This window comes from Lepidochelys kempii, chromosome 1, assembly GCF_965140285.1.
Source record: "Lepidochelys kempii isolate rLepKem1 chromosome 1, rLepKem1.hap1, whole genome shotgun sequence".
In the NCBI taxonomy this organism is placed as follows: Eukaryota; Metazoa; Chordata; order Testudines; family Cheloniidae; genus Lepidochelys; species Lepidochelys kempii.
The window spans coordinates 254347298-254371460 of NC_136380.1; the positions used below are offsets into that span (position 1 = coordinate 254347298).

Consider the following 24163-nt stretch of genomic DNA (forward strand, 5'->3'; position numbering starts at 1 on the left):
AATGAATTTGCCTCTTTTCCTGCATGTGGAATATTCATGAGCAGATTGCTGTTTCCTCACATCTGTTGTTTAAAGTTTATTCAATGAAATTTTTCATTTTATTTGACTATGGATCGATCCAGAGCAACTTACTGTGAGTATTCAGTGTTCTGACTGGAGAAACCCATGAACAATTCTGATGCAAATACTCGCTCAGACTTGCAAATTTAAATTGATGTATAATTTGACTCTGAAAATCACTTTCTGCAAGTATCTATGCCAAAGAAATTTAGTCTCTCAGATGTTTGTGGTCAGTGAATGAAAAGGGTGAGTGAGTGTGGCCAAACAGAATTCATTAAAAAGTGAAGAGTGAATATTCATAGGTGTCCTGTTATTATGCATTATTCCCCCAGTCTACTTGACCTCAGTACAAGGTAAACAATACAATGTAGGACACTCCATCTAAAATAAAATAGCCAACAGTACTTAGCAGCCACAAATGCAGGACATTGTTTATTTTGTAGTAGTGCCAGTTAGAAGTCTTTCCCCCCCCCAAAGGAGCAAATAACATAGTAGCCAAGAAGTGAGATTGAATTGGAACACATGGCGGTGATACCGCTCTCAAAAGAAAACATGCAAATACTAGAAACAATATTCAGCCAAACACTTTCAGGCTTCCTCATTCACAAAGGTTAGTAAATCCCTAAACTCCTGGGATATAGAACTCTGCTGGAATGCAGTCTGCACAATAATGCCCGTTCAGAAGCATTTGCCAGAGAATCCTAGAATTTAGAAATGTAAAAGGCTTGTTGCGTCATGCAGTCTATCTGCTTCCTGCTACCTACACATTACGTTATGTTCGCCCATGTTTATCTAGTGCATGCATTTTTGCAGAGCATTTAATTCCCTCTATTGAATATTCCACTGAAAAATATGGGAGGAGAGCAAAATACACACAGCAACTTTCTTCTGTGTTTTTAAAATATCTTTTTTTCTGGTGTCAAATTAAACAATTCAATTAGCATATTGATTGACGCCCCAGAGCTTCACAGTTTAGCGGCTGTGCCACACAACAGTATGTGGTGTTTCTTCCTTTTGTTTATCTTAGTATTATCTCTTTGAATGTTGTTGGTCTCACCTGGAGAAGCTGTGCTACTGGATAGATTATATTGTATACAAGCAGACACTCAAATATCTTGGCCACTGTGCTGTAAAGTGCTAAGCTTTCATGGTGTGAAGATGTCGTTTTGCACTGTTCTAAAAAGCCTAACACGTTAGCATCAGATTAACCATCATATTGCAGTAGCACCTAGGAGCCCTAGTCATGAACTAGGACCCCACTGTACTAGGCGCTATACAAACACGGGACAAGACATGCGTAGTAGTTTTAGTTTCATGTGTTTGTTTGACAGCTCTGCCTGCAATTGCCTTGGACTCTGCCTTTGCATGATTGTAAAAGAGAGAAGGCCAAATTCAGTTGGAGACAGCCTAGTGTATAAACATGTGCAACTGCCATGAAAGTCTGGGCCAAATTCAGCAGTGACATAAATGGTGATATAAATTACTCATCGGGCATAAGTGGCAAAATAATGTAAAAAGGACTAGGAAAGGGGGAAAGAGAGGATGATAAGAAATAGGCCTTCCTTGGCATAGTAATTCCATCAATAAATATAGGAATTAATTGTAGCTACGTTGCAACAGTTGGGCATATTCTTTTGCTTCTCATTTCAAAATAAAAGTCTGTATGATCAACACTTACAAACATTACTCAGATGCAGAATAATCCCTTTTAATCTAGCAGTGCATAAGTAACAAAGGGGAACAGTAATAGGGGCAGATAAAATTGTCTTTCCTATAGACACATTAGGTTTTTTTACTGCAATACCATGAGTGGTACAAAAGCTCTCATAGTGAACTACTGGATTGCTTTATTAGGACACACATATATTTCTGATAATGATTTATTAGGCAGAAGATTAAGTTCATTATCTTTCCACAATACTGTAGGATGAAGCTGAATTCAAAATATGATAAAGTTGTTAAATAAAAGGCAGGAAAATAAAAGAAGTGGAGCAAAATGGGGTTTTTGATCATTTAAAAAAAAAGTCCAGGTATAATGGAGCATTCTTCAGTGTCAGACTAATGACTCCCTGTGAAAGAGGGGAGAAAAAGAAAAATTCATCAGATATGAACAGAAATAATTAACTGCTTTTCTTTCTGTCCTGTCTTGGTCAGGGAAGCTGACATGCCAATTAGCAGCTATAGTATAGAAATGAACTCACTGGGTTTTGAAAAGAGGTCTTGTTAAAGGTCAATGAATTTGGGGAACGATGCCGTGATGATATTCCTGTAGAAACCAAGGAAGAATAGATGTTGCCCTTACAAACCAATTCCATTCATCCAGCCAGATATCTTATTAAAATAGTTTGCAGTCACAAATGGTCACAATAACTGACATGGAGGGAAGGTCTGCCAAGGGCAGCGAAACAGAGAAACTCAGGTTATTTGGAGATCTGAACTTTTACAGGTAACTACTTAAAGGGCCATGTTTGCTTTAAAACCCAGGTTTCCTGAGCAAATATTGATTCCAGCAATATAATTAACCAAAATAATGGAGTGTACCCTTTCTGACCCTCCTTCAGCAAGATAGTATAGTAGGAGCATTGAAGTCAGTGGGACTACTCATGGGTTTCAAATTAGGCATGTGCTTAAGTACCTGGCTGAACTGGGGGCCTCTATTCTTTGGGAAAGATCAGCCTTCAGAAAATAATTTTCAAAGCAACATGTTCTCAAATAGACAGATTTATAATTATTCAGTTATATGGAGAGTCTCCTGTTTTAAAGGCAAAGCGTGTGTGTGTGTAAAATTAAATATATTGCGGGGAATTATTATTTTCTATGAGGTAGAATAGAACAATATCTTAATGTTGCATTCAGCACTTGGTAGATTCTTCTTATCCTGTGTTGTTCATCAGCAGCTGTAAGAAACTGTTGTACTAAACTTGATCTGTGGAGATCCTTACATTGATGCAAATATTTTATTTTTAGCCACTCCTGTTTACTTTATGTAAAGAATCTTGCAATCAGATAGACGTGAAAGTATTTAAAATATTTCAGGATGTTGATGGTGACACTGGCTTGGACTCATCAGAATGCTCATCAGGGTGCATCAGAATGTTGCCACTTAGTGATTTCTTTATTCTGTGATTGTGCATTCATTCGTTTAACCCAATATGATTTAAAAGTTTTATGATATAATAGTATTAATTATTAAAATAGCACCTAGGAATTTCAATCAAGGATCAGGGCTCCAGTGTGCTAGGTACGATACAGAGAAGTAACAAAGAAGCCCCTGGAGCTCACAATATATATATATCAGATAGAATGCAACAGGTAGACAATACAGACAAATGGGGTGGAGGTGAATTGGAAAGATGAGATAACAATAAAACAGAGGTTAGCTGAAAAGTGAAAGTCACTTAAACATGCAGGTTTGCACACTATTTATAATTCAGGGCAGCCAACATATCTGCAGTTTTCTTTGTTTGGTATTTGCTTTTTAAGGCTGGAGGAGAACTATGAGATTGCAGAAGGCGTTTGCATTCCTCGAAGTGCTCTCTACATGCACTATTTGGACTTCTGTGAGAAAAACGACACGCAGCCTGTTAACGCTGCCAGCTTTGGGAAGGTGAGTCTAAACTGCAATGAGAAGCCTTGCTCCCTAACCTTGCTCCAGTGAGATTTTGATATTTTAAAGGATAAAGGCTCTAACCTCAGGAAAACTGTCACTTCAAGTCAGAGGTGGTGATGCATCAAAGGAATATGGTGTGTATTAAAACTCCAAGAAAAATGTGAAGCATTTTAAACACTCAGGAGGTCAGGATCGCTTTTCATCATGGTTAAAGTGAAAATGCATTTTAAAAAATTGATGATTTTTATGACCTGCCTGTTCGTGGCAACCATTTTGCTTCAAAATGACATTTATGGCATTGGCAATATGGAAGCCAAATACAAGAGAGTGTAAGTAATTCTGTTATTCCTTAATATTGCTTTAACAATAACAATAATTTTAAGAGTTAAACAGCAACAATTCAGGTAATAAAAACAGAAGTGCACATTAATTCTGCAGAAATATTGGAATGCCCATTGACTTCAGTAAAGATACTCCTGATTTACACTAACATGAGTGAGAGGAGAACCAGGCTCATTATATGTCTTGTGCTGGTCTTCTGTGAGTGAGTGAATTTCACCCACAGTACAGATGTGATCAATAAATCTTAGTTGTATATTTCAGTACCGAGTTTCATTGTCTTTTTAGGAGCTCCCTGTAACCCTGAACATTACCAGATGTTCTTACTTTTTGAATTTTCAAATAGGTGGGTGTCTTAAGTGCAAAATAGGATTGTGTCAATCTTTATTTAGTTATTCAAGAGAGCACCCTGGACCTTTAAATCTTGTATTTTGTGATACAACATGCTGAAATTTGCCAACCATTTTTGAAAAGTTTGCAAGCATCCGTCTGAAGCTAATTTCAATTGAAGCTAGTCTCATTTAATGTTTACAACATTAATTGTATAGTAGTGCTATATATTTACAGAATCGAAAATGTTTCCTAATGCAGAAGCCAAAAGAGGAGAAAACATTTAATGGAATGTTTTCTTTTGTATTTCATGTTTATTTAAGTAGTTTAGTGAGGCAAGTAAAATGCATTGTGTGGCAATGTTTTAGGTGAATTAATTGCTATAAAGCCCTAAGCAGTTAGGTTGACTTTGTGTTAAAGTTTTGTTTAGATATAGTAAATGAAAAATTATTTTTATTCAAACTTCTGTTCATCCTATTTGCTATATCATTGCTACTAAGTGGTTAATATTGTTCCAATGACTAATTTAGAAACAATGGAAATTAGTTACAAATTTCCTACAGATTGACAAATTTGGCACACAGGTAAAATTTTTATTATACCTTTGTTGCCTTTACAAAAATGTCTGTAAATGACGCATAAGCTGTAAAATTTTAAATTGTTTAATCAGGAAACAAACATGGTTTGCCTGTCTGAAACATTACGCCACACTGGTGACCTCTCAAAGTGCACTGGTCTCTCCCGTCATGTCTACATTAGGTGGAGAGGCATTTAAACCCTTTCCCTTCCCTGAAGCACTAGTTGGAGTATCTTGAACTTGCAAAGCAGGTGCAGTTGTCCCAAATGCAGATTTTTACCAGCTGGTTGCAACATCCAAACTAGAGTCAGGGCTTTAGCTCAGATCCAGCGGTTTCTCTCCATTGTAGACAGGAGCCAACACAAATGAGCCTTCTCACTGCATCCTATCATGCAGTGTTTCATGTGTGCAAATTACCCCCAAACCCATGTTCCCAGCAACAGGGATATGTACATCAGGAATCTGAGTGCACTGGTACAGCTATGGTGGTGAGGCAGTAGGCTATCTGTAGGAAGCTGAACGTAGCAAAATGGCTCTGTCAAACCCAGCTGTTGCTGTGCAGAGGTACTAAACAGTTACAAAGACCAGTGAAGCCAACAGTCACTCCATGCAATCAATGACTCTGCCGTCGATTTCTCCCTTAGTGTAGACACACCCTAGAGCTCTGACAAATTACGCTGCTGTAGCGTGGCAGCTGAAAAAGCAGTAATTTTTAAAGTGTGTGCGCCATAAGTGCCTTGGAAGTGGGGCTGTCCTTCCAGGCACAAATGAGTAGTGCCAACTGAGGGGTTTCCATATTTAGCTGGCTGAACAGAAACCCAGACACATTTGCCCTTACTGCGACTCATCAGTGCACTGCAGCTGTCCTCTATTCCAGAGAAAGAGGCTAGTTGTTCTGTGAAAGCTGTTAGTGAAGTTATGGACAGTTCTCCTTTGAGTGGATCTCACTGAATTTATGATTCATCTTTGAACTTTGAACTTTGTGGGCAATGTTAAACATAAGGGCTCCTGCTTTTTGATTGATTTATTTTATTTTTCAATAGATTGTTTTAAAGCACAGAGCTCTCTGTCCTGAACTAAAAATTACCCATGTGCAATGAGTAAACCCCTAGCACACTACCTCTGAGTCAACTGTTTCTTCTCGATTAATATGCCAGCACTGATACCACCAGTACACGTAAGGTTTCATTTATAAATGCCATTTTGGGGGGATCTCTGACTTGCCTATGAATGTTTGGTGTAGATCAAGACTTGGGGTTCAAGGTTTCAGCTCAGAAGTGCCTTTAAAACCTCCTTTAAATGGAATACACATACAATGGAGGCAAAAATAAAGAGAGTTTAAAAAAGAGCAAGAGACGTGATAAGGAGTTGGAGGAGCAGAATTACTATAAGAGGGATGATTAAGAGAGTCCTCAGTGGCACTTAAGGTGTATCCACATGAGGAAAAAGGGTTTGGTAACAAGTAGTAAAAAAACCCACCCTTTTTTTTCCTAGCGAAGGCAAGGCCTTAGGCACGCTTGGCAATTCTACCTGTATAACTTATCTAAGCAATGACTAAAGAAGGCCAGGCTTTGACTGAGGCTGAAATCAGGGCAGTCAATGGCAAAATTACCAATTACATCAATGGAACCAGGCTTTCACCCTAAGGAGGGAGCAGTATTAGTTAGATTGGTACTTGCAGCCAGTGGGAGGGGACAGGGAAGCATTTAACTAGGACCAATGGGGTACAAGTAAGAAAAAGGAATTTGGGCGGCATGTGAGGAAAAGTTTTTTCTGACTGTGAGAGTGTTCAGCTTGTGAAATAGTCCTCAGGCAGAAATACAGGAAACCCCATTATTTGGACAAAGGACTCAGTGAATCAAACATTTAATTAAAAAAATCTTCCCAACTGTTTGACCCATTCCCAGATCTGTCAGTAATCTCAGGTGAGCATTGATTCATACTGTAGGTTTAGAACCACTGCTATAAAGTTACCAATAACTTCAGCCTTGTCCCCTTTCCATTCCCCTTTTCTTCCCCAGTGTCCTCTCACATAGCTGCTTCCTTCCTGTTTCTTTCATGACCCCATATGCTCCTCACTCTCTTAATCCCACCTCCTGAAAATGTAATCTCCCCCCACCGCAACTTTCCGTTTTAACACTTGTCTTGGAGATCCTGAATGTCTACAAAGGGGAACTCTGCAGTGTCTCGTGATGGGTTTATGCTCCCTCCCAGTGTTCTTCATGCAACTCCATTGTGCAGCCTGGAGGTTCTATATCTCCTTCCATTGTTTCCTTATTTTGATGTGATGCTGCTGTGTCTTTGGCCAGCTGCAGCAAATAAATATTTTAAAAGGGAAAAAGAAAGAACTCGGCATCCAGAAGAATGCGAAAAATTATAGGCTGATTCTCATTCATACTAAGGCCACTGTACACCACCCTTGGCAGTGTAAAGCATACGCTGCCAAAGTGGTGTAACGTGGTCTGGATGCGAATGAGAATTAAGTCCCACGTTTTTAAATGTAAAGGGGGAGTAGAGTAATGTCACCGATTCTTATGACATTCTACACTGGCACAAGCCTCTGAGTAGATGCAGTTCTACTGGCATAAAAGTCCTTGTGCTGGTATATCTTATTTCATTTGGGGAACTGTATAAACTTCACTAGCAAAAGCACTTTTATTGCTGTAAGCTGCATTTACACTAGGAGGCTTTGCCAATATAGCTGTACCCAGCAAACCCCTTCTAATCTAGACAAGGCTTTAGTGTAAACAAGAAACAAGCCTTCTCTATTTAAGACTTTTTTTATTCTAAGAACTTGAAAAAGTTTTTCAAAATCAAACTTTGCTAGATGATCAATCCACGGTATTGTCAGAGTTCAAAGCCAGAAGGAACCACTGGATCATCTAATGCAGGGGTTCTCAAACTGGGGGTCAGGACCCCTCAGGGGGTCGCAAGGTTATTACATGGGGGGGTCGCGAGCTGTCAGCCTCCATCCCAAACCCCGCATTGCATCCAACATTTATAATGGTGTTAAATATATTAAAAAGTGTTTTTAGTTTATAAGGGAGGTTGCACTCAAAGGCGTGCTATGTGAAAGGGGTCACCAGAACAAAAGTTTGAGAACCACTGATCTAATGTGACCTCCTCTATAATACAGGCTGCCAGTAAATATTATCTCAGTTTTACAGATGGGGAAACTAAGGCACAGAAACGTACCTAAGGTCACACAGCAGTTCAGCAGCAGAGCCAGGGTCTCCTGCAGTGCTTAATTGGTAACGAAAGAGGTGCTGGGGCTCAAGCAATTAGGTGCCGGGGCTCAAGCAATGTTTTTACTTTCATAATTGACACAGCAAGCCTAGAGGTGCCGGGGCTCAGTCCCAGCAAGTCCTGGCACAAATTAAGCACTAGTTTCCTGACTCCTGTGCGAGCACCTTGTCTAGTGGACCACACCGATCCTTAGATTTAAACACCTTTTCCCCCCCTAGTTCTTTTTTTTTCTTTTTTCTCCTTCCCAGTATTGGCTGGAAACAATATCTAATAAAAATGTATCTTCTGTGACAATTGTCCATACCAAAGACTTCAGGTCCAATACTAATGAGGGCAGTCACACACAGTACGTACGTGTTTAGCAAAATATAAAAATACATCTGTGCCGTCTCACCAGTAATGTTTCCTTAGAGTCCTGAGAGCCAATTGGCTTGGGACTCAAAGATGAGGGAAATGCGATTCCCTCATTAAAGCAAATGAATTAGTTTAATCGATCAGAGGAAAGGACTGAAGATGAGTTTGCCCTTGTTAAAGGTTACTTTACAGGCAAGGCCCTGTGTATTAATCAGGAGTATGCATTGTAAGTATCCTCCTGACAAGCTTGTCCTCATGTGCAACAGTTTTCAGACTGCACATTTCAGTGGTTTTAAAGTGCAAAGGCAAAGACAGCCAGGAAGTACTTCCTGAAGAGGCCAGAGCAACAGAACCCTGCGGCTGCCTGATTGGTCCACACCAACTGTTTAATCTAGGAAATTGGCCCAGGGAGCTGTCTGAGCAACAATGCAGATTATGGCTTGCTATGGCTACAAACCTTGTTTTTTGCTCTGTCTTGATCCTGACATTGACCCTAGGCTGGCTTGACCTTGGAACCCGTCTCCTGACTTTGCCTGGTAACAACCCTGGCCCAACAGACATTACTGGTCCAGTTGCCTACACCCTGGCCATTACAGGCAGCTACAACTCAACTGAGAGTCTGGGCCAAAGTGTTCAATGGTTCTTTAATCTTGAAAAAGCAACAGTCTGTTTGATTGTGCTGTGACGGGGTTCCCCTGGCGTGCCATCTGGAACTGGGGTACCACTGAGCCCCTGACCCACCAGCCTGTGCTCCCTCTCACAATGTACTGCTCTGTCAAGCTGCAAAGCCCTCCAGCCTGCACTTTCACCAGCATTCATACAGGTAGGGACACACCCAGCTGCAGTTACATGCAGGCTGTCTAACCACCAGCTTCCCACCCTGGGACCCCACAGCAGTTCCATCCTGCCCTGGTCAAATCTTGCCAGTATATGGGTTTAGTACCTTGTCCGCCTATCCCTCAATGTGAAGAGAACAATGCACACTTGTGGTAACCAAGCAGAGATTTTCCCCAAGCACTCCAGTCAGAGCTCACTGGTTTAGATTAAAGCAAAAACAAATTTATTAACTAAAAAAGTTCATTTTAAGTGATTATAAGGGATAGCAAACAGATCAAAGCAGATTACCTAGCAAATAAAATTAAGATACTGAATAGATGAGATATGAATTAGTCAATTCTCACCCTGAGAAATGATACAAGCAGGCTGCAGATTCTTAAGGGGCAAGCTGTGCTTGCTTTACAGCTTGGAATCCCCAGGTGTTTCATACACAGGCTAGAAATCCCTTTAGCCAGGGTCCAGCACTTCCCCCAGTTCAGTCTTTGTTCCTCAAGTGTTTCCAGGAATCTTATTGTGTGTGGAATGAAGAGCCTCTGATGATGTCACTCCCTATCTCACATAGCTTTAGCATAAGGCGGGAACCCTTTGTTTCAAAACTTGGCTCCCAGAGCAGTCTGTGGAAAAATACTGACATCCCAAGGTGGAGTCCAGCATCTTGTGGCCTGGTCACACATTTGTAGAGTCATAGCAGCCATCACTCACAGGCTGTCTGTAGCATTCTCAGGAAGGCTCACCAGGTGAGAGATAAACCTCTCCTAAGGCCTATTGTTCTTTCTAATGGCCCGTTGCCCTGAATAGGCCCTTCCCCACCCTTTATCTAGATTGAAAGCATCTTGTCTAGTGGGCGTTACCCAGGTGTAACTAAATTTGAAGTACAGATACATAGTCAATATTCAAAACTTCAGATACAAAAATGATACTTGTATATAAATAGGATAATCATATTCAGAAAATCATAACCTTTTCAATGACACCTCACATGTCTTATCTTGTACAAAATGCATCATAATTATGCCATAATCCTATCAATAATAATATCACTGTGAAGAATATGGGGTGCAGTGTCACATGTGAATTAGCCTGAATTTCATCTGGCCGGATGAACTCTTACAGTGGAAGATTTTGTACATACCTGGATTCAAGCAAGGGCTTCACAAACTTCCCTAAAGGACTCGAGCCAGTAGGACTGTTTGCAGGGTAAGATCCTACTGAACAGATAGTTGTCAGAACAAGGGCCAGTGATTAAAGTGGGTGCAAAGAGCCTGCCTTATCTTGCTTGATAATGTCAACTGGGACATAGCAATCCTCAATGTAACAATCTAGATTTAGGGTTGGATTATAACCTCATTCCTCCATTGGAATCACACAGCTTTGGGAGCAGGGGTAAAGTACCTTCCCAATGCTCCCGCCCTCCCCCATCCCTCGCATATAAGTGGGCATGGAGGCAGTGAGGAGTAGGCACAGGTCATGCCTCCTCCCCCACTATGCACGGGACAGCAGAGCTGTATGGACGCTGGGGGCGGGGAGTATTATTTTACATTGGGCTGATTTATCATGCTTCTTCCCACCAGTGGAAAAGGGGTGCTCTGGAGGAATTGCATCTCAGTGGTGTGCTTCTGCAGCACAATGCATTCCTTCTGTTCTTCCTGGGGCAGCACGTCTACATGATGCCCTATAATTAGGGAACTGATCCTAGAATATGTATGTGGGGGGGGTGGGGGGTTTCAGGTGGGATTTTCAAAAGCACTTGGCATTGGAGTGGTAGGTAAAACTTAAATGGGAGCAGAGTTAGGTCACAGCGGCGCACTTGTGAGAACCCCACCTTTCCTGTATAGGATTGAAGGTACCAGTAGTATTTGTGATTCGAGTTTTAACACTAATAGGAAATACAGATAGCCCAGCTCTGAGAGAGTGAGCTCACCCTTGCAATGAACAAGAGGAGAATGACCACCCTGGCAGAGTTGTCTTAGACCAGAGCAATAAAAATAATTACCCTAAAACTGGGGAATAGCACACACTGTGTTTTGTATCTCATTTCACACAAGCAAAGAATGTGCTCTGGGTGCAGTATTGGAAGCCACAGGGAGTGCACAGCTCATCAATCAATGTTCAGTGAATGACGGGCCCTGCTGGGGAAACTGGGGAAACTGAATGGAAGGAATTATTAGCAGGGGTAAGAGAATTTCTCTTACCTTGTTTAGAACGTGATAATCATGAGTTCTAGACTGGCACTCTGAATCTTAGTGGTGGGAGTTCTGTTTTGTTCCGGCAGAGTTCAAGTTCTGGGCTGTTACTATATGAGTTTTTGTTTTATTCTAAATTTATTTAGTTGCCCTTGTTAGCGTTAGGAGCATGGCAAGAATAATTTTCAAATTAGAAGTAGAAAGACTTGCAAAGTATAGCACAGGCTTCTATTTAGCTCAAATGCACTTGTAAAAATGAAATGTACCTTTGAAAAATAACAGTTTAAATGGAGGGGAATCTTTCTTTGAAAAGGTTTTGCAAAATCCAACATTTTAACTAATAAACCAAAACGTTCTAGAGTCTTCACAAGACCTCAAAGATGGCTGGTCTCTCCCATCCTTAGTTGTCAGTGTGAAGACTGAGGCCTAAGCTGTTTTTGAGCCTCATACCAGGGAAGAATTTAGGTGGAATAATTGGGAAGTAGAAAGTTCACAGCTCACTTGTGAATGGGATAAGGGATGATGGCCCCTGGTGCAGGGGTTAAAGGTAGAATAGACAATACACTTCTCATTTCAAAGATAGAGAGGACCCTGGTTGTGTTTGAGTCTCATACTGCTGAGGCATGTGTGATGCAATAATAGAAATTACAGATGGTATAAATCGGAAGGGCAGGGTGTACCTCGGCAGCATAGTTATATCTTTTGCAGCTATCCCTGGCTGATGCTTACATGGCTCATGCAGAGTACAATATAGATATCTGCACTTTTTGTATATTTTTCTATATTATTGTTTATAAAACTTTTGGTAACTTGCACTGAGCCTTACATATGACTTGTTTACTGTTTATTTCAACGTCTTAAGAGTTACCAAAAGTGCATTTAATTTGATATTTAAATTAGATTTACTCAGGCAACTATTCTAGGTTTCAAAAATACCGCTGGGTTAAATGCTTCTTAATGTAATGGCTATATAATATCAGAGGGGTAGCCGTGTTAGTCTGTATCCACAAAAACATTGTGGAGTCCAGTGGCACCTTAAAGACTAACAGATTTATTTGAGCATAAGCTTTCGTGGGTAAAAAACCCACTTCTTTTCTCATTTTTGTGGCTATGTAATAGCTATTGTATGTTACATTGCAACTGTTTAACCTCAAATGTATAAGAATGATTTGAGGGGAGCCCTTCTCCCATTATCTCTGGTGTCCTTTATAACCTCAGAGAGGAAAGGTCACCTGTCCCCACCAGACATACAGAAAAAAGGGTCCCTCATGTACTTCTCACTGATAACATTAAAACACAACACAGGCGTTCTGTCCACTTTCATAAAACCACATTTCAGGATTAACATCAAAAGGGTTAAACAAACACAGATGTATTTGGTAATAGTCCAAAAGAGAAGAAAAATATACAGCTCTGATTTTTGGATGTAATGCATCCTGCCTTATCTAAATCCCAGGCACTCGCTAATAGGGGCATCAGGTATGACTATTTAATTGTGTGATTATTTTACAAAGTGGTGAGGGAGATGTTTAAATAGCTCATAGGAAAATACACAAGATTCCCTCTCATAAGAAGGAAAGACTAGAACTTAGCTAAGGCACATATGAAAGGGGCAGAGCTGAAGTTATTAAACAGGGAAGGAAATCAGTGGAGCACAGGCTCCTGAGGTGGTGTTGAGAGCACAGATTATCTTCAAGTGAAATTCCTGGGCCTCATCTTCCTAAAAAAGCCCAAGTGAAACTTCATATAAAAGAAAGTTTAGTGTAAAAATGTGGTTTTAGTCTTAATAAGTGACAATGTAAAATGACTCCTCCTTATTCAGCAGAGCTCTCTGTTTTCAGATTTATATTTGCTCACTTTAGGGACATATGGGGTGAAATTCTGACCTCACTGAAATCAATGGCAAATTCCCACTGGCTCCAGTATTGGTACAATTTCACATGATATCTTTTACGTCTGTTGCTACCGCAGAGCCAACATTGCCGTGCGGCATGCAGCTGGATTCTATTCTTGTTCACACATCCCCAACAGAATTATTAAACAAGTTCAAATTGTAGAGTCAGATCTTGCCCTCACTTGTATCTGCAGCTGCCCCACAGAATCTTCTTTACTGGTGATGGGAAGGAAAGAACCTAGCTTAATTTTCAGATCCTAAGCTGAATTTTCAGTTCTGACAGCTAGAAAAAAGCATCTTTACTTATTAAAAAGAGCAAATTTTCTCTGTCAGTCACTGAAAGTCAATAAATATGAAACCCCATATTGCTGGTTTTTATCATCACTTTTCAGAGTGGAAACACATTTTAAAACCAACAATCACACATGTCTGCTTTTCCCATTGATTTCAATGCACAGTGATTTCAACCTACTCAGCCTCACTTCCTGCCACTTGGCAGGGAACTAGCTCCATCCATGGAGATAGAACAAAATCATCTATAACCATATAAATATAAACATTTGAAAATAACAGTTATTTTTTAAATAACGACATTTGTTGTGCTTGAAATTACACCCCCCCCCATACCTCCCCCATAACGTTTGCTGGAAAAATCCTGGAATTTTTCTTTAAGGTTTTGCTGGACTTCTAAAAAAATAATTTATACTGAATATTGTTATAAGCAACACACACTTCAGCAGTGCTCCAGAAAGTATATTTTACTGCTTAACGTACTGGATTTGGGAGGAAAAAAAAAAAAGGCAAATCAGCTGATGTTCTGCTTTTATTTATTCTTTTCTTTTCCTGGTCATTTCTGCCCTGGTATGTAGAAATGTCTGATTTCTAAATTTCAAGAACTCCCACAGAATATGGTTCATAAGGTAACATTTACAGTGTGCATTATAACACTTAATCAGCACTTGACAGACTTTGAAAGTTATTCCATTGCTTTTTTTGTTTGGTTTTGAAAGAAAAATTAGGGTAAAAGTAAAATGGAGTAAGTTTGCTTTTGAATCCACTGCTGTAATATTCAACTTTGGGAGTGGAATGGTACGTTCTGAGTGACGGCAACCACCAAAAGAAAAAAAGGAAAAAAATCCCCAGAAAGTGGTTCTTCAACACTGCCTTTTTTCCCACAGCCCTGTGGAGCCCCCAACCTTGTCTGCAGAAACTGAAAGAGAGAGGGGTGGGATTAATGTGTAATTAAAGGGAATTTGGAAGGTTGAGATGTTGCGGAATGTTAGATCAGTAGCTGGAACAGCATGTGGTGTTCTTTAGGCAGGCTTCATTGAATCCATACAAAAAAAGAAAGAGGGGCTGCTTGCCCGTCTGCTCATTTATCAAACAGCTAGGCTGTGAACTTTCACAGCTCCACAAAAGTGTTTTACTGTTTGCTGAAGTTTTCCTCCAGAAATTAAAGCTGAACAGCCTAGTGAGTGTGAACATACGTAGCATTTTTGACACAAGCCAAAGTGTGTGCAAGGTTCTGAGAAAGAAACACAAATCGATTATCTGTTGCACAAGGAAAACCATTGGTAGATTTGGCAAGAAATATTTGTGAAGAATAAGCCAAATATGTGATACTGTAATAATCTTTATAAAACACCTTTGATCCAAATGCCCGTTCCATAGCTTTTGATCATCAGTCAGGGTTAGATATTGATTGCTGATACCAGTTGTGGTAAAATACAACTTTATGGGAAAAGTCCATATTATGTAATTAATCTTTAATTGACATTTTCTTCTGTTTGAACAGCTCCTTTTATCTTTGTCTTCAATTAATTTTACATGGCTTTCATGAAGTATGAGAAAAATTCAGCAATAATCTAGGGTGGAAAATAGAATGCCTAGGAGTAAAATAAAGGAAGAAATTCCTCCTCCATACCAATCTTTAAGGCCTACTGTTTTCTTTCTTGAATGGCTGTTCTGCTGAAAGAGTTTTCATCATGCCTCATGTGACACTGCAGACTGAGCTCATTCCTGTGAGGGGGTTCCACTCACTTGGACCTCGGTAGGAGTTGGGCAGACCCATACAAAGGGGCTCTGCACTGGTGGAGGGACTAGACTGCATGACGGAATCAATAGTTATTGAAGGCACAATCTACTGTTTGAATTAATAATGATCGGAGTCCTAAATGTTGCTAGCACTGAAGATGTGGTGTTGGTTACCAGTCCTCTTCATTGTCTATTGGGCATAAATCAGTGTTCAAATTCTTTGCTTAATCCTGTTTGCGAGATGGACCTTTATTCTCCATCCAGAGTGTAGATTAAGCCTATGTTAACACTACCCTATCCCTGTAAACACAACTGTGAACCTCATCTAGCAGAATTGTGGCCTCTGGCAAACAGCAACCTCTTTCCAAGGAATCTTCTTGTAGCAGTGTGAGTATTTTAATAACAGGAATGTGGGGGCCCTGAAAGAATTACTGCATTCTAAGAAACATTCTGCTTCCAGAGCCATCAAGATGAGATGCTGCCCACAAATTAATATTCCATAACCAAAAGTTACCTAAATTGCAAAATCTCAGGCTTATTTGACCAGAACACTGAGTAAATTTTCCAGTAATTAGTGTCTTATTCTGATAACATGAAGCCCCTGCTCCTGCAAACGCATACATGAGCAACTTTAATAGTACGCCCAATTTTAGGTGAAACTCTCAATAAGCTTAAGGGCAGAACTGTGCCCTTAGAGTTTACGAATCATGTTTCACTCTGGTATAAATTCAGAGCAGCTTCATTTAAGTGAGTGGAGTTGTTCTGAATTTTATTTGTTATTTTGCCTCATTCAGTAAAGGGATTAAATTAAAACATCGTTTTTTAGAAAAGGCTAATTTGGTCCGATTTCTCCTATCACACTTTACATGTACTTGCAGTGGTGCCCACAGCTCTGTTTGTACACATGGTGCATACCATTGGCAGGGGTGCCAATGGGCGAGGGTACAGCTGCCTAGAGAGGGGAAAATAGGCAGGTTGCCTGGCGCCCCCATTTGGAGGGTCCCAAAACTGGGTGGTGGTGTGACCCAGCATGCAGGGTTGCACTGCCACTCAGAGGGGCTGTGAGTCCAAACCTATCATGATGGAGGGTCGCAGGGCCCATTTCAGTGAGTGGCGTTGCAACCTGGCACCAGGCCAAACCAACCCTGGGCACCAAGTTGCAACACACTGGAATGGGAAACTGGGCCTACGCGCTGTTGCAGGGTGAGTGCGATTGTGCACACTAGGTGACAAATTTCTAGTGGTTCCCCTGATTACGTGCAATACAATTTCTCTTCCTTTCCCTCGTGCTGCCCAAAACAGTCTATATTAAAAATACAGTATTAGCGTATGTGATTTTTTGGATTTGTTAACGTGTCACTATATTTATTTGCAGATAATAAGACAACAATTTCCACAGTTAACAACAAGAAGACTCGGAACCAGAGGCCAGTCAAAGTGAGCAACGTATAGTATTATTTCACATTCTCACCCAGGGACAAATTTTGCCATTTGGTTTCCTGTCACTGAAGATAGGGGCATGACACCAGGGATGAATTTTCCCCTGTAGCCTTTTAGATCCAAACTTTGCCTGAAGATTCTACCATGGAGTTCCCATTGACTTCTATTTCTGTTGCTTTAGAAGCCATTTCCAAGTAATATTTTCTCTTAGTGGTGTAGTAACTAAGGTAATTTATAAATGGTCTAAAAGAGCATCTTTTACTTATTTCACCATTCTGTGCTAACTTTCTGAAACTTTGTAGAGTTATATCATTTATATTTCATATACATTTTATATAGCATGTTTCTTGCCAAAAGGTTCTAGAGCACTTCATACACTATTAGAGATCTTCACACCCACCACTGAAATGCAACCATTTCTGGGGTGCAATGTGACAGTTATTCAACAGCATACAGTTTAGGACATAAATGGCAGAACACTATATCAAAAAGAGGTTCTAGAGGGAATTTAGGTAGAAAGAATCCAATTGCCCAAACTGGAAATTGGCCAGGAACCTGGAGTTAATACCCTCTGCTCTTGTGAGAAGATGAGATCTTTAAAAAACCATAAGTGGTCAGGATATGAGTTTTCTGTCTCATACAAAAGATGAAATTTCCAGAGTAAAGTGCATCCTAACATCACAGGAATTGGTTCTGTACTGATTCAGAAAGAAGAGTGAATGCAACATCACTCCCTGCAACACCTAGGTTTTCCTTGGAGATCCACATATTGTCCAGATCGGACCCTTAATTTGTAAAATATAAAATGAAAGCCCTAACTAGTATGGCTGCAAAATTTTGTTGGTAAAACTTCTCATTCCCACATAAAGCCTACAAGCACAATGTTACTAATCAATAAGAAAAACTTATAAAATGATAATTAAACCTATCTATTAACATATAGTAAGGATAGAAACCAACAATAACTCATGCATTGAAAGATATTCAATCAAATACCATTTTAAAATCTAATTTCACTTCCTTCTCCTTCTAATAAATGGTTCCATGGTGATGCATCTCTAGCAGGTTCTCTTCACTGAGATCAAAACTAACTGTACAACAACCCACCACCGTCTCCCTGAGGCAATTTTTGTGAGAATTTCCTGTGTTTTGTAACCAAACTCTTTTTCCAGAGTGATAACCCTCAGACAGTTTTAAAATTGAGATCTCATCCCAAAGACCCAGCTACCATAATGGTTAATAACCCAAAATATTATTCAAATGAAATTGATGGGCTAGCCCAGCTGCACATTAGCAAAAAATTGTAGGCCAAATGGACATGATTTCTGCACTGGTTCAGCAAGGGCAGTATGTATGAAGATGTGACGGTTTGGTTTTGGGTAGTATGCCGTGAAATTGTACACTGTCTCACACTGGTGTCAACTGCAACATCATTTGGTTAATTGCTTTTCAGCTGAAAGGAAAGGGTGAGTGCTACCATGTTTGACGATAATATTAATTGCCTTTAGAAGACGGTACTTCTGTCACTCGAGTGCTGAAACTAGCCATTCATTTGTGCTATAATGGGGACACTCAAACGTGACCCATTTGAGGGAGCCATATTAGCAGTTTACCAGGAGCCCCAGTTCCATGCTTAATTTGCATAAACAGAAATAGATGGCAATTACACTCCTGTTTAATGCAGAGGTATGAGCATATTTTCACATTTAAAGTTGGTTGTAGCCATAGTCCTGCTGTAGAACTTTGTGGGCAGCATTTGGCCAATAAATTTGGCCACTCCAGTCAATAATACTGCCTTTCAGAGGGAACACCTTCAGGAATAGCATCCAGTTGAACAGGCCAACTCATTACATAGTTATGTGGGTGCATTTCCAGGTAGACGTGGTTATTTTAATATTTACAGGACCCATTCTTGGTGACGTGGAAGTGTCAGTAGGATACCTAGTGGCCATGTGTCATCTCACTGGATTGTCCAGTGAGATTCCCATCCTGTTCAGACTTGGCCTGGGTTGTTGCTAACATCTGACCTTAACCATCTTTCTAAATAAGGAAAGGCAGGCAAAATAAACAACAAAATAATCAGAGCAATCTGCAGGGTTTTAGGCAGTCAGCATAGAAACAAATGCATGGCCACATAGGGAGTTCATGATTCCCACTGTGCTGGATGTCTTTCCCTCTCAAAATTTCACAGCAACAGGAGGGGTGAAATTCAATTCTTTCAGATCTACATCTCTTTTAGCTGTTAGCAGTGTAGGGATCACAGCACCCAGATGAGTAGTTCTGATTTTATCCAATGAAAGGTGAAGATCTACATGCACAAAATACAGTCCATCACAAGAAACACACTCTCTGCCAAATGCAGTACTGCTCTGACTGAGTTCTGTTTTTGTTTTCAAAAATATCCAATCACATTCAAATTAAATGTTCTATAGAGAAATTACTGAAGAACTATAAACTAGAAGGTCGGTCTCCCTCTCAACAATTGGGCAGACCAATTGCTGCCAATATCATTTCACTCCGCTACCCACCTATTGCCAAAAGGAACTCCAGCCGTACAAATGGTTAAGATTATCTAGCTTCACACTGTTCTGCCTTCAGTCTTTTTATAGAAAAAAGTAACATTAGGAAGTTCAGCGCTACAATGTCACTATGCTTCTGGTCATCAGCTGACCAGCTTTCTTCTTTGCAATGGGGTTTATTGCCTGTAAGAACACAGCTGTGTTCTATCTCACTGAGCTTAAAAACAGTTTCACAACAGGTGAGCCATGAGAAGGCAGCTATACATAAAAGCCAATTTCTTTCTGTATGGTACTGTAGCTTGAAACTCTTCAATTATATGAACAAGGGGTTACTTTTCCCAATGGAAACTACATGGTGTGCAGGGAATTTTATTTCTTTCACTGAAGGAGTACTGCAGGTACTCAGCCCATGAAAGGAAAAGTCATTCCGCTCTGCTGTAAAAATGTTTGTGTATGGTCGGCATTTTATTCTCTTAAAGCTCAAACTTTCATATGCTGGCCATTGGCTTAACTCTTTTCCACAGTAACTGATAGGAAAAGTTAGAAAAGAATATTTGCAGAGTGCACTAAGGAGTTTTTGTCCTTTGGAGCAGTAATCCTAATAAGTTAATTTTGAATATTGCCATTTCTTTGATTTTGTGGCTATTGGAAAAACCCTCTTTTGTAGTGTACTGCTAAGTGAAATATGCCAGGAATGAAATGATACAAAATAAAACACTATCAAATTCTTCACACTTTTGTTCAGGTTTTGATTTTGAAACAGGTATAGCTGAGAACAAATTGAGCTTCTGTGAGTTGCTGAATTTATTAGAGGGAAAGGCCTCTCGTAGGATGCCACCTACATTGTCCCAGTAATTCAGCAATTAAACTGACTGTCCTAGATTGTGATCCCCTTACTCATGGTGAATAGTATATACTCCGTGTATAGTCCTAATAGTCCTAATGGAGTCAATGAGGTTACCTTTGGAGTAAAGCGCTACCCAGTGTGAGTAAAAGAATCTAGCCCTAAAGGAATAATTTATTGATAGAACACAAGGGGTGAGATTCTGTGCTGTGCCCCTCAGGCACTGCAGAAAACTTGCAATGCAGGGAAAGTGGAGTCAAAGGTGGCTTTAATCCATTTTTGTCAGGGCCGGCCCACAACATTTTGGCACCTGAGGTGGGGAGCTCAAATGACGCCCACATCCCCCTCACTTGGGCCAAAACTTTGAAACTCTGGGTCCTAGTGTCCCCCCTCTCATCCCCCACTCTGGCACCTGAGGTGGCCACCTCAGTTCACCTCATGGTAAGGCCAGCCCTCCTCATCCTGGGGGCTGGGGCCCTGCCTAGGTTACTGCAGCCTGCCAGGGCTGTTCAGAATCTCTGCAGTGCTGCCTGTTACAGCGTTGCCCCCAACATGCCCTTCCTGCCCTCAGTCCCACCTCTGGCATGCCCCCCGCATCAGGGCTTGCAAGGAGGCTCTCAGGAGGCAGCTTTATGGTTGTCTTCCACAGTGCTTGTGCTGGGGGAAATTCTCCCCCAGCTGGAACCAGGGCTTGTAGAGCCCCTTTAGGTTGCTACAGCCCTTTTACACAGCATAAGGGGACTAGAGCCAGTGAGAGGATCTGACTCATGATATAAAAAATGGAGCACATCAGTGTGTACAGCAGGTGGTAGCTGAGCAGGAGGGCACGATTGTCATCTTAAATATGGAACAGGGTTAGGACTAGAGCTGGTCGGGAATTTTCTGACGCAAGTTTAATCAGAAAATGCTGATTTGTCAAACCCAAACTATTGTGCCGAAATGTCTCAGGTTCGATGATCTTTGCTTAAATCCCAAGCAGAGTTCTGGTGGATCCTTGCCTGGTTTCCTGGCGGGCTGCTGGTGAACATGTGTTTCCAGGGTCTGGCTCTGGGGCAGCCCCACTGTGTGGATTGCTCTGGGGGATCCCAGCTGACTCCCAGGACTTCTGATGGATGGAGCCACCCCAGAACCACAGATCCTGGGAGTCCTGGCAGCTGCTGAATGAAGTTGACATGATTCTTGTCAGTTTATCTGTCGCTGTTGTTTTCAAGTGAGTCCCTTTTGGTTGACCAGTGGAGCATCACTGATGGGCTCCCAGAGGAGCCATACCCCAGAAGGTGTCTGTGACACTATGCCTATGAGAGGACATGAAGATGCCAGACAACTCTCTCTAGGAAAAACAAAGAAGTGAATGAATGTTTCAAGAGAAGGATATTTTTGTGACATTGTCTATTTTCATAATCATCACAATGAGGTAGCGATGGCTGAGTTGCTGTGGTCAAGGTTAGGCAAGTTGATGGAAAGAATCATATTGTCCATCCTGCTTTGATGCAGGGGGTTGGACTGGATAATGAGGGGTCCCTTTATCATCTATGATAATGCTAAGCTGTAGCACAAATTTGCAGTGATTTAAGAACAGTATTAAACCTATTCTGTTTTCCCTATGTATTGTAGCACAGGTGATGTTATTCTGTCATGTAACAGCCCTCATGGGTCTCAGCCTAATGAGGATAGCAATCCAAGCTACAAACAACTTTATCCTGAAATTTACATTCCTGGGATTTGCCAATTTGTGCCATACTTTGTTAATGTTTCTCTTTGAAATTTTGTTTCATCTGAAGTTTTCCAATCAGCTCTATTTGTGATAAAGACTTTTGCTCCCCAGGATCCAACCAGCACACAGCGGCCTGAGAGTCAGGTAGCTGGAAATATAGCAGAGGTACTAGTCCTGTTGGTCTGGCACTCTGTCTCTGCTCATAGCTAAGCAGCTTTACTCTTCCTGATTAGAGCTATTTTTACCAGCAGGATTGATATTTGGAAACTTGATACATTACAATGTCATTCTGCCATTAAATCAGCACTTGTGCACCAAATGTACACTGGCACACATCTGTTTTGCAAGTGAAACCACCAGCAATTGTATATTTTCTCTTCTCCCACCCTTTATTTGTATGCTATATGAATAGGTTGCTTATAAAATGTGTATCTTCATGTGTCAGGTACCATTACTATGGCATTGCAGTGAAAGAGAGCTCTCAGTATTATGACGTGATGTATTCTAAGAAAGGAGCAGCCTGGGTCAATGAAACAGGAAAAAAAGAAGTAACCAAACAGACAGTGGCGTATTCACCACGATCCAAACTTGGAACGTTACTGCCAGAGTTTCCAAATGTCAAAGATCTAAATCTGCCAGCCAGTCTGCCAGAGGAGAAGGTAATGCTTTTGAAATATTTCTTTGGCTTGCCTTGCTTTTTTTCCTGTTGACGAAAGGTTGATCTAAAATACAAGGATCTTAAAAAACAGTGAGTTTAATAATGCCTTGGCTTTATTTATGAGGGACTTAATTGCTCCATGTGCTAGGGGCATGTATTTTTCTCTCACTAAAATGTCTGACAAAAAATCTACTGTAGCTTTTTTCCCCCCCAACATTTCTGAGTTCAATGTAAACTCATTCTGTAGGCACAGTGTATACAGTAAGAAAGGGTTAGCAAAGGGTATCCGTTTATGTCACCAACTGTGATATTCTAGGCCTCTGTTTCTGTAATTGAGTATACCATCTACAAAGTCTGAACTCCCTTGTTTGCAAGCTGAAAGAAATCTATTATAACACTTTCCTGAGGAAAGAGTGTATTTATTACATTTCTCCTTCCTGTAGGCTGGAAAGCGAAAGAAATCTTATACGTGCATATGGCAAAATGTCTTGACTCTTCATTGATCTACTTTGCAGACACTATTCATGTGTTTAGTAAATATGTAGACTCAACAAAATAAATAGGGTTCTCTATATCCTAATTAAGGGCTATGTTATTCCTGTTGATCTCATCAAGGCTTTTTTGCTCATTTAATACTTGCAGAATCTCCATCAAGGAATCCTCTGTAGGTCTCAAAAAGGAGAATTTAGCTTTAAGACTTGCATTGTTCCTAATAGTTATCTAATTGAACTCATCACTTCAGCTGATTTTAGTATTTTTTGCAATTATATATTGAGGGAAACCACCATGTTCCTTTTGTACTGTGTATTTTGATAGTAGTTTTTAAAGCAGAAGTTTTTTTAATTTGATTTGATTTTTTTTTTAAGTAAAATCATCTTTCGTGTGTCTTTCCTTTTCTTTCTCAGGTTTCTACCTTTATTATGATGTACAGAACTCACTGTCAGAGGATACTAGACACTGTAATAAGAGCCAACTTTGATGAGGTATGCTGAGAAAGAAAAGAGCTGTAGTTTAATAACATTTAATGTCTTCAGGATTTCTGGAGCATATTTTGAATGTGATATTTCAAATGATAGATTATCTGGTACATTGTTGTGAATAATAGAGGATATTTGCACTAGTGTATCTATGGTGCTTTATACATGATAACTCTTACTTCTATCGTCATGTAAATTAGAGAAAAAATCTACGAAATTATCTAGTCTACCCCTCCTCCAATGCAGGATTGGCCCCATACTATACTCTAAGTGCTGGCCAGTCCAATTTTATGTGATTCAAAAAATGATTCATCCGTCACTTTCCTAGGGAGATCTTTATACAGTAACATATCAATCTTAGGGAATTTTTCTCGAAGTTCAGTATAAATTTGCCATTGCCCAGTTATAGCCCTGTGCTGCTAGTAACACTTACCATTGATTGCTTGGATATCTGTTAGGAATGGGCATGTATTCTGGATACAAGATTCAGACTGATTCATTGCAGCCAGTCTGAGGCACAACACAGGTTTGACTGGCTTCAGTATAT

The 24163-nt window shown here is 40.4% G+C and overlaps 1 protein-coding gene across 4 annotated transcripts in view; it reads left to right on the forward strand.

Annotated features, from left to right (window-relative positions):
• The window catches only part of RFX4 (regulatory factor X4), a 129920-nt gene that overhangs the window by 42520 nt on the left and 63237 nt on the right, over positions 1 to 24163 (forward strand). For 3 of the 4 annotated variants that reach the window (XM_073324380.2, XM_073324390.2, XM_073324399.2), the window contains exons 4-7: positions 3544 to 3667; positions 16840 to 16901; positions 22427 to 22640; positions 23545 to 23622. In XM_073324380.2, the coding sequence (XP_073180481.2) occupies positions 3544 to 3667; positions 16840 to 16901; positions 22427 to 22640; positions 23545 to 23622 (478 nt within the window). The remainder of the gene's footprint in view (positions 1 to 3543; positions 3668 to 16839; positions 16902 to 22426; positions 22641 to 23544; positions 23623 to 24163) is intronic. The other variant, XM_073324417.2, reaches the window with a different exon arrangement.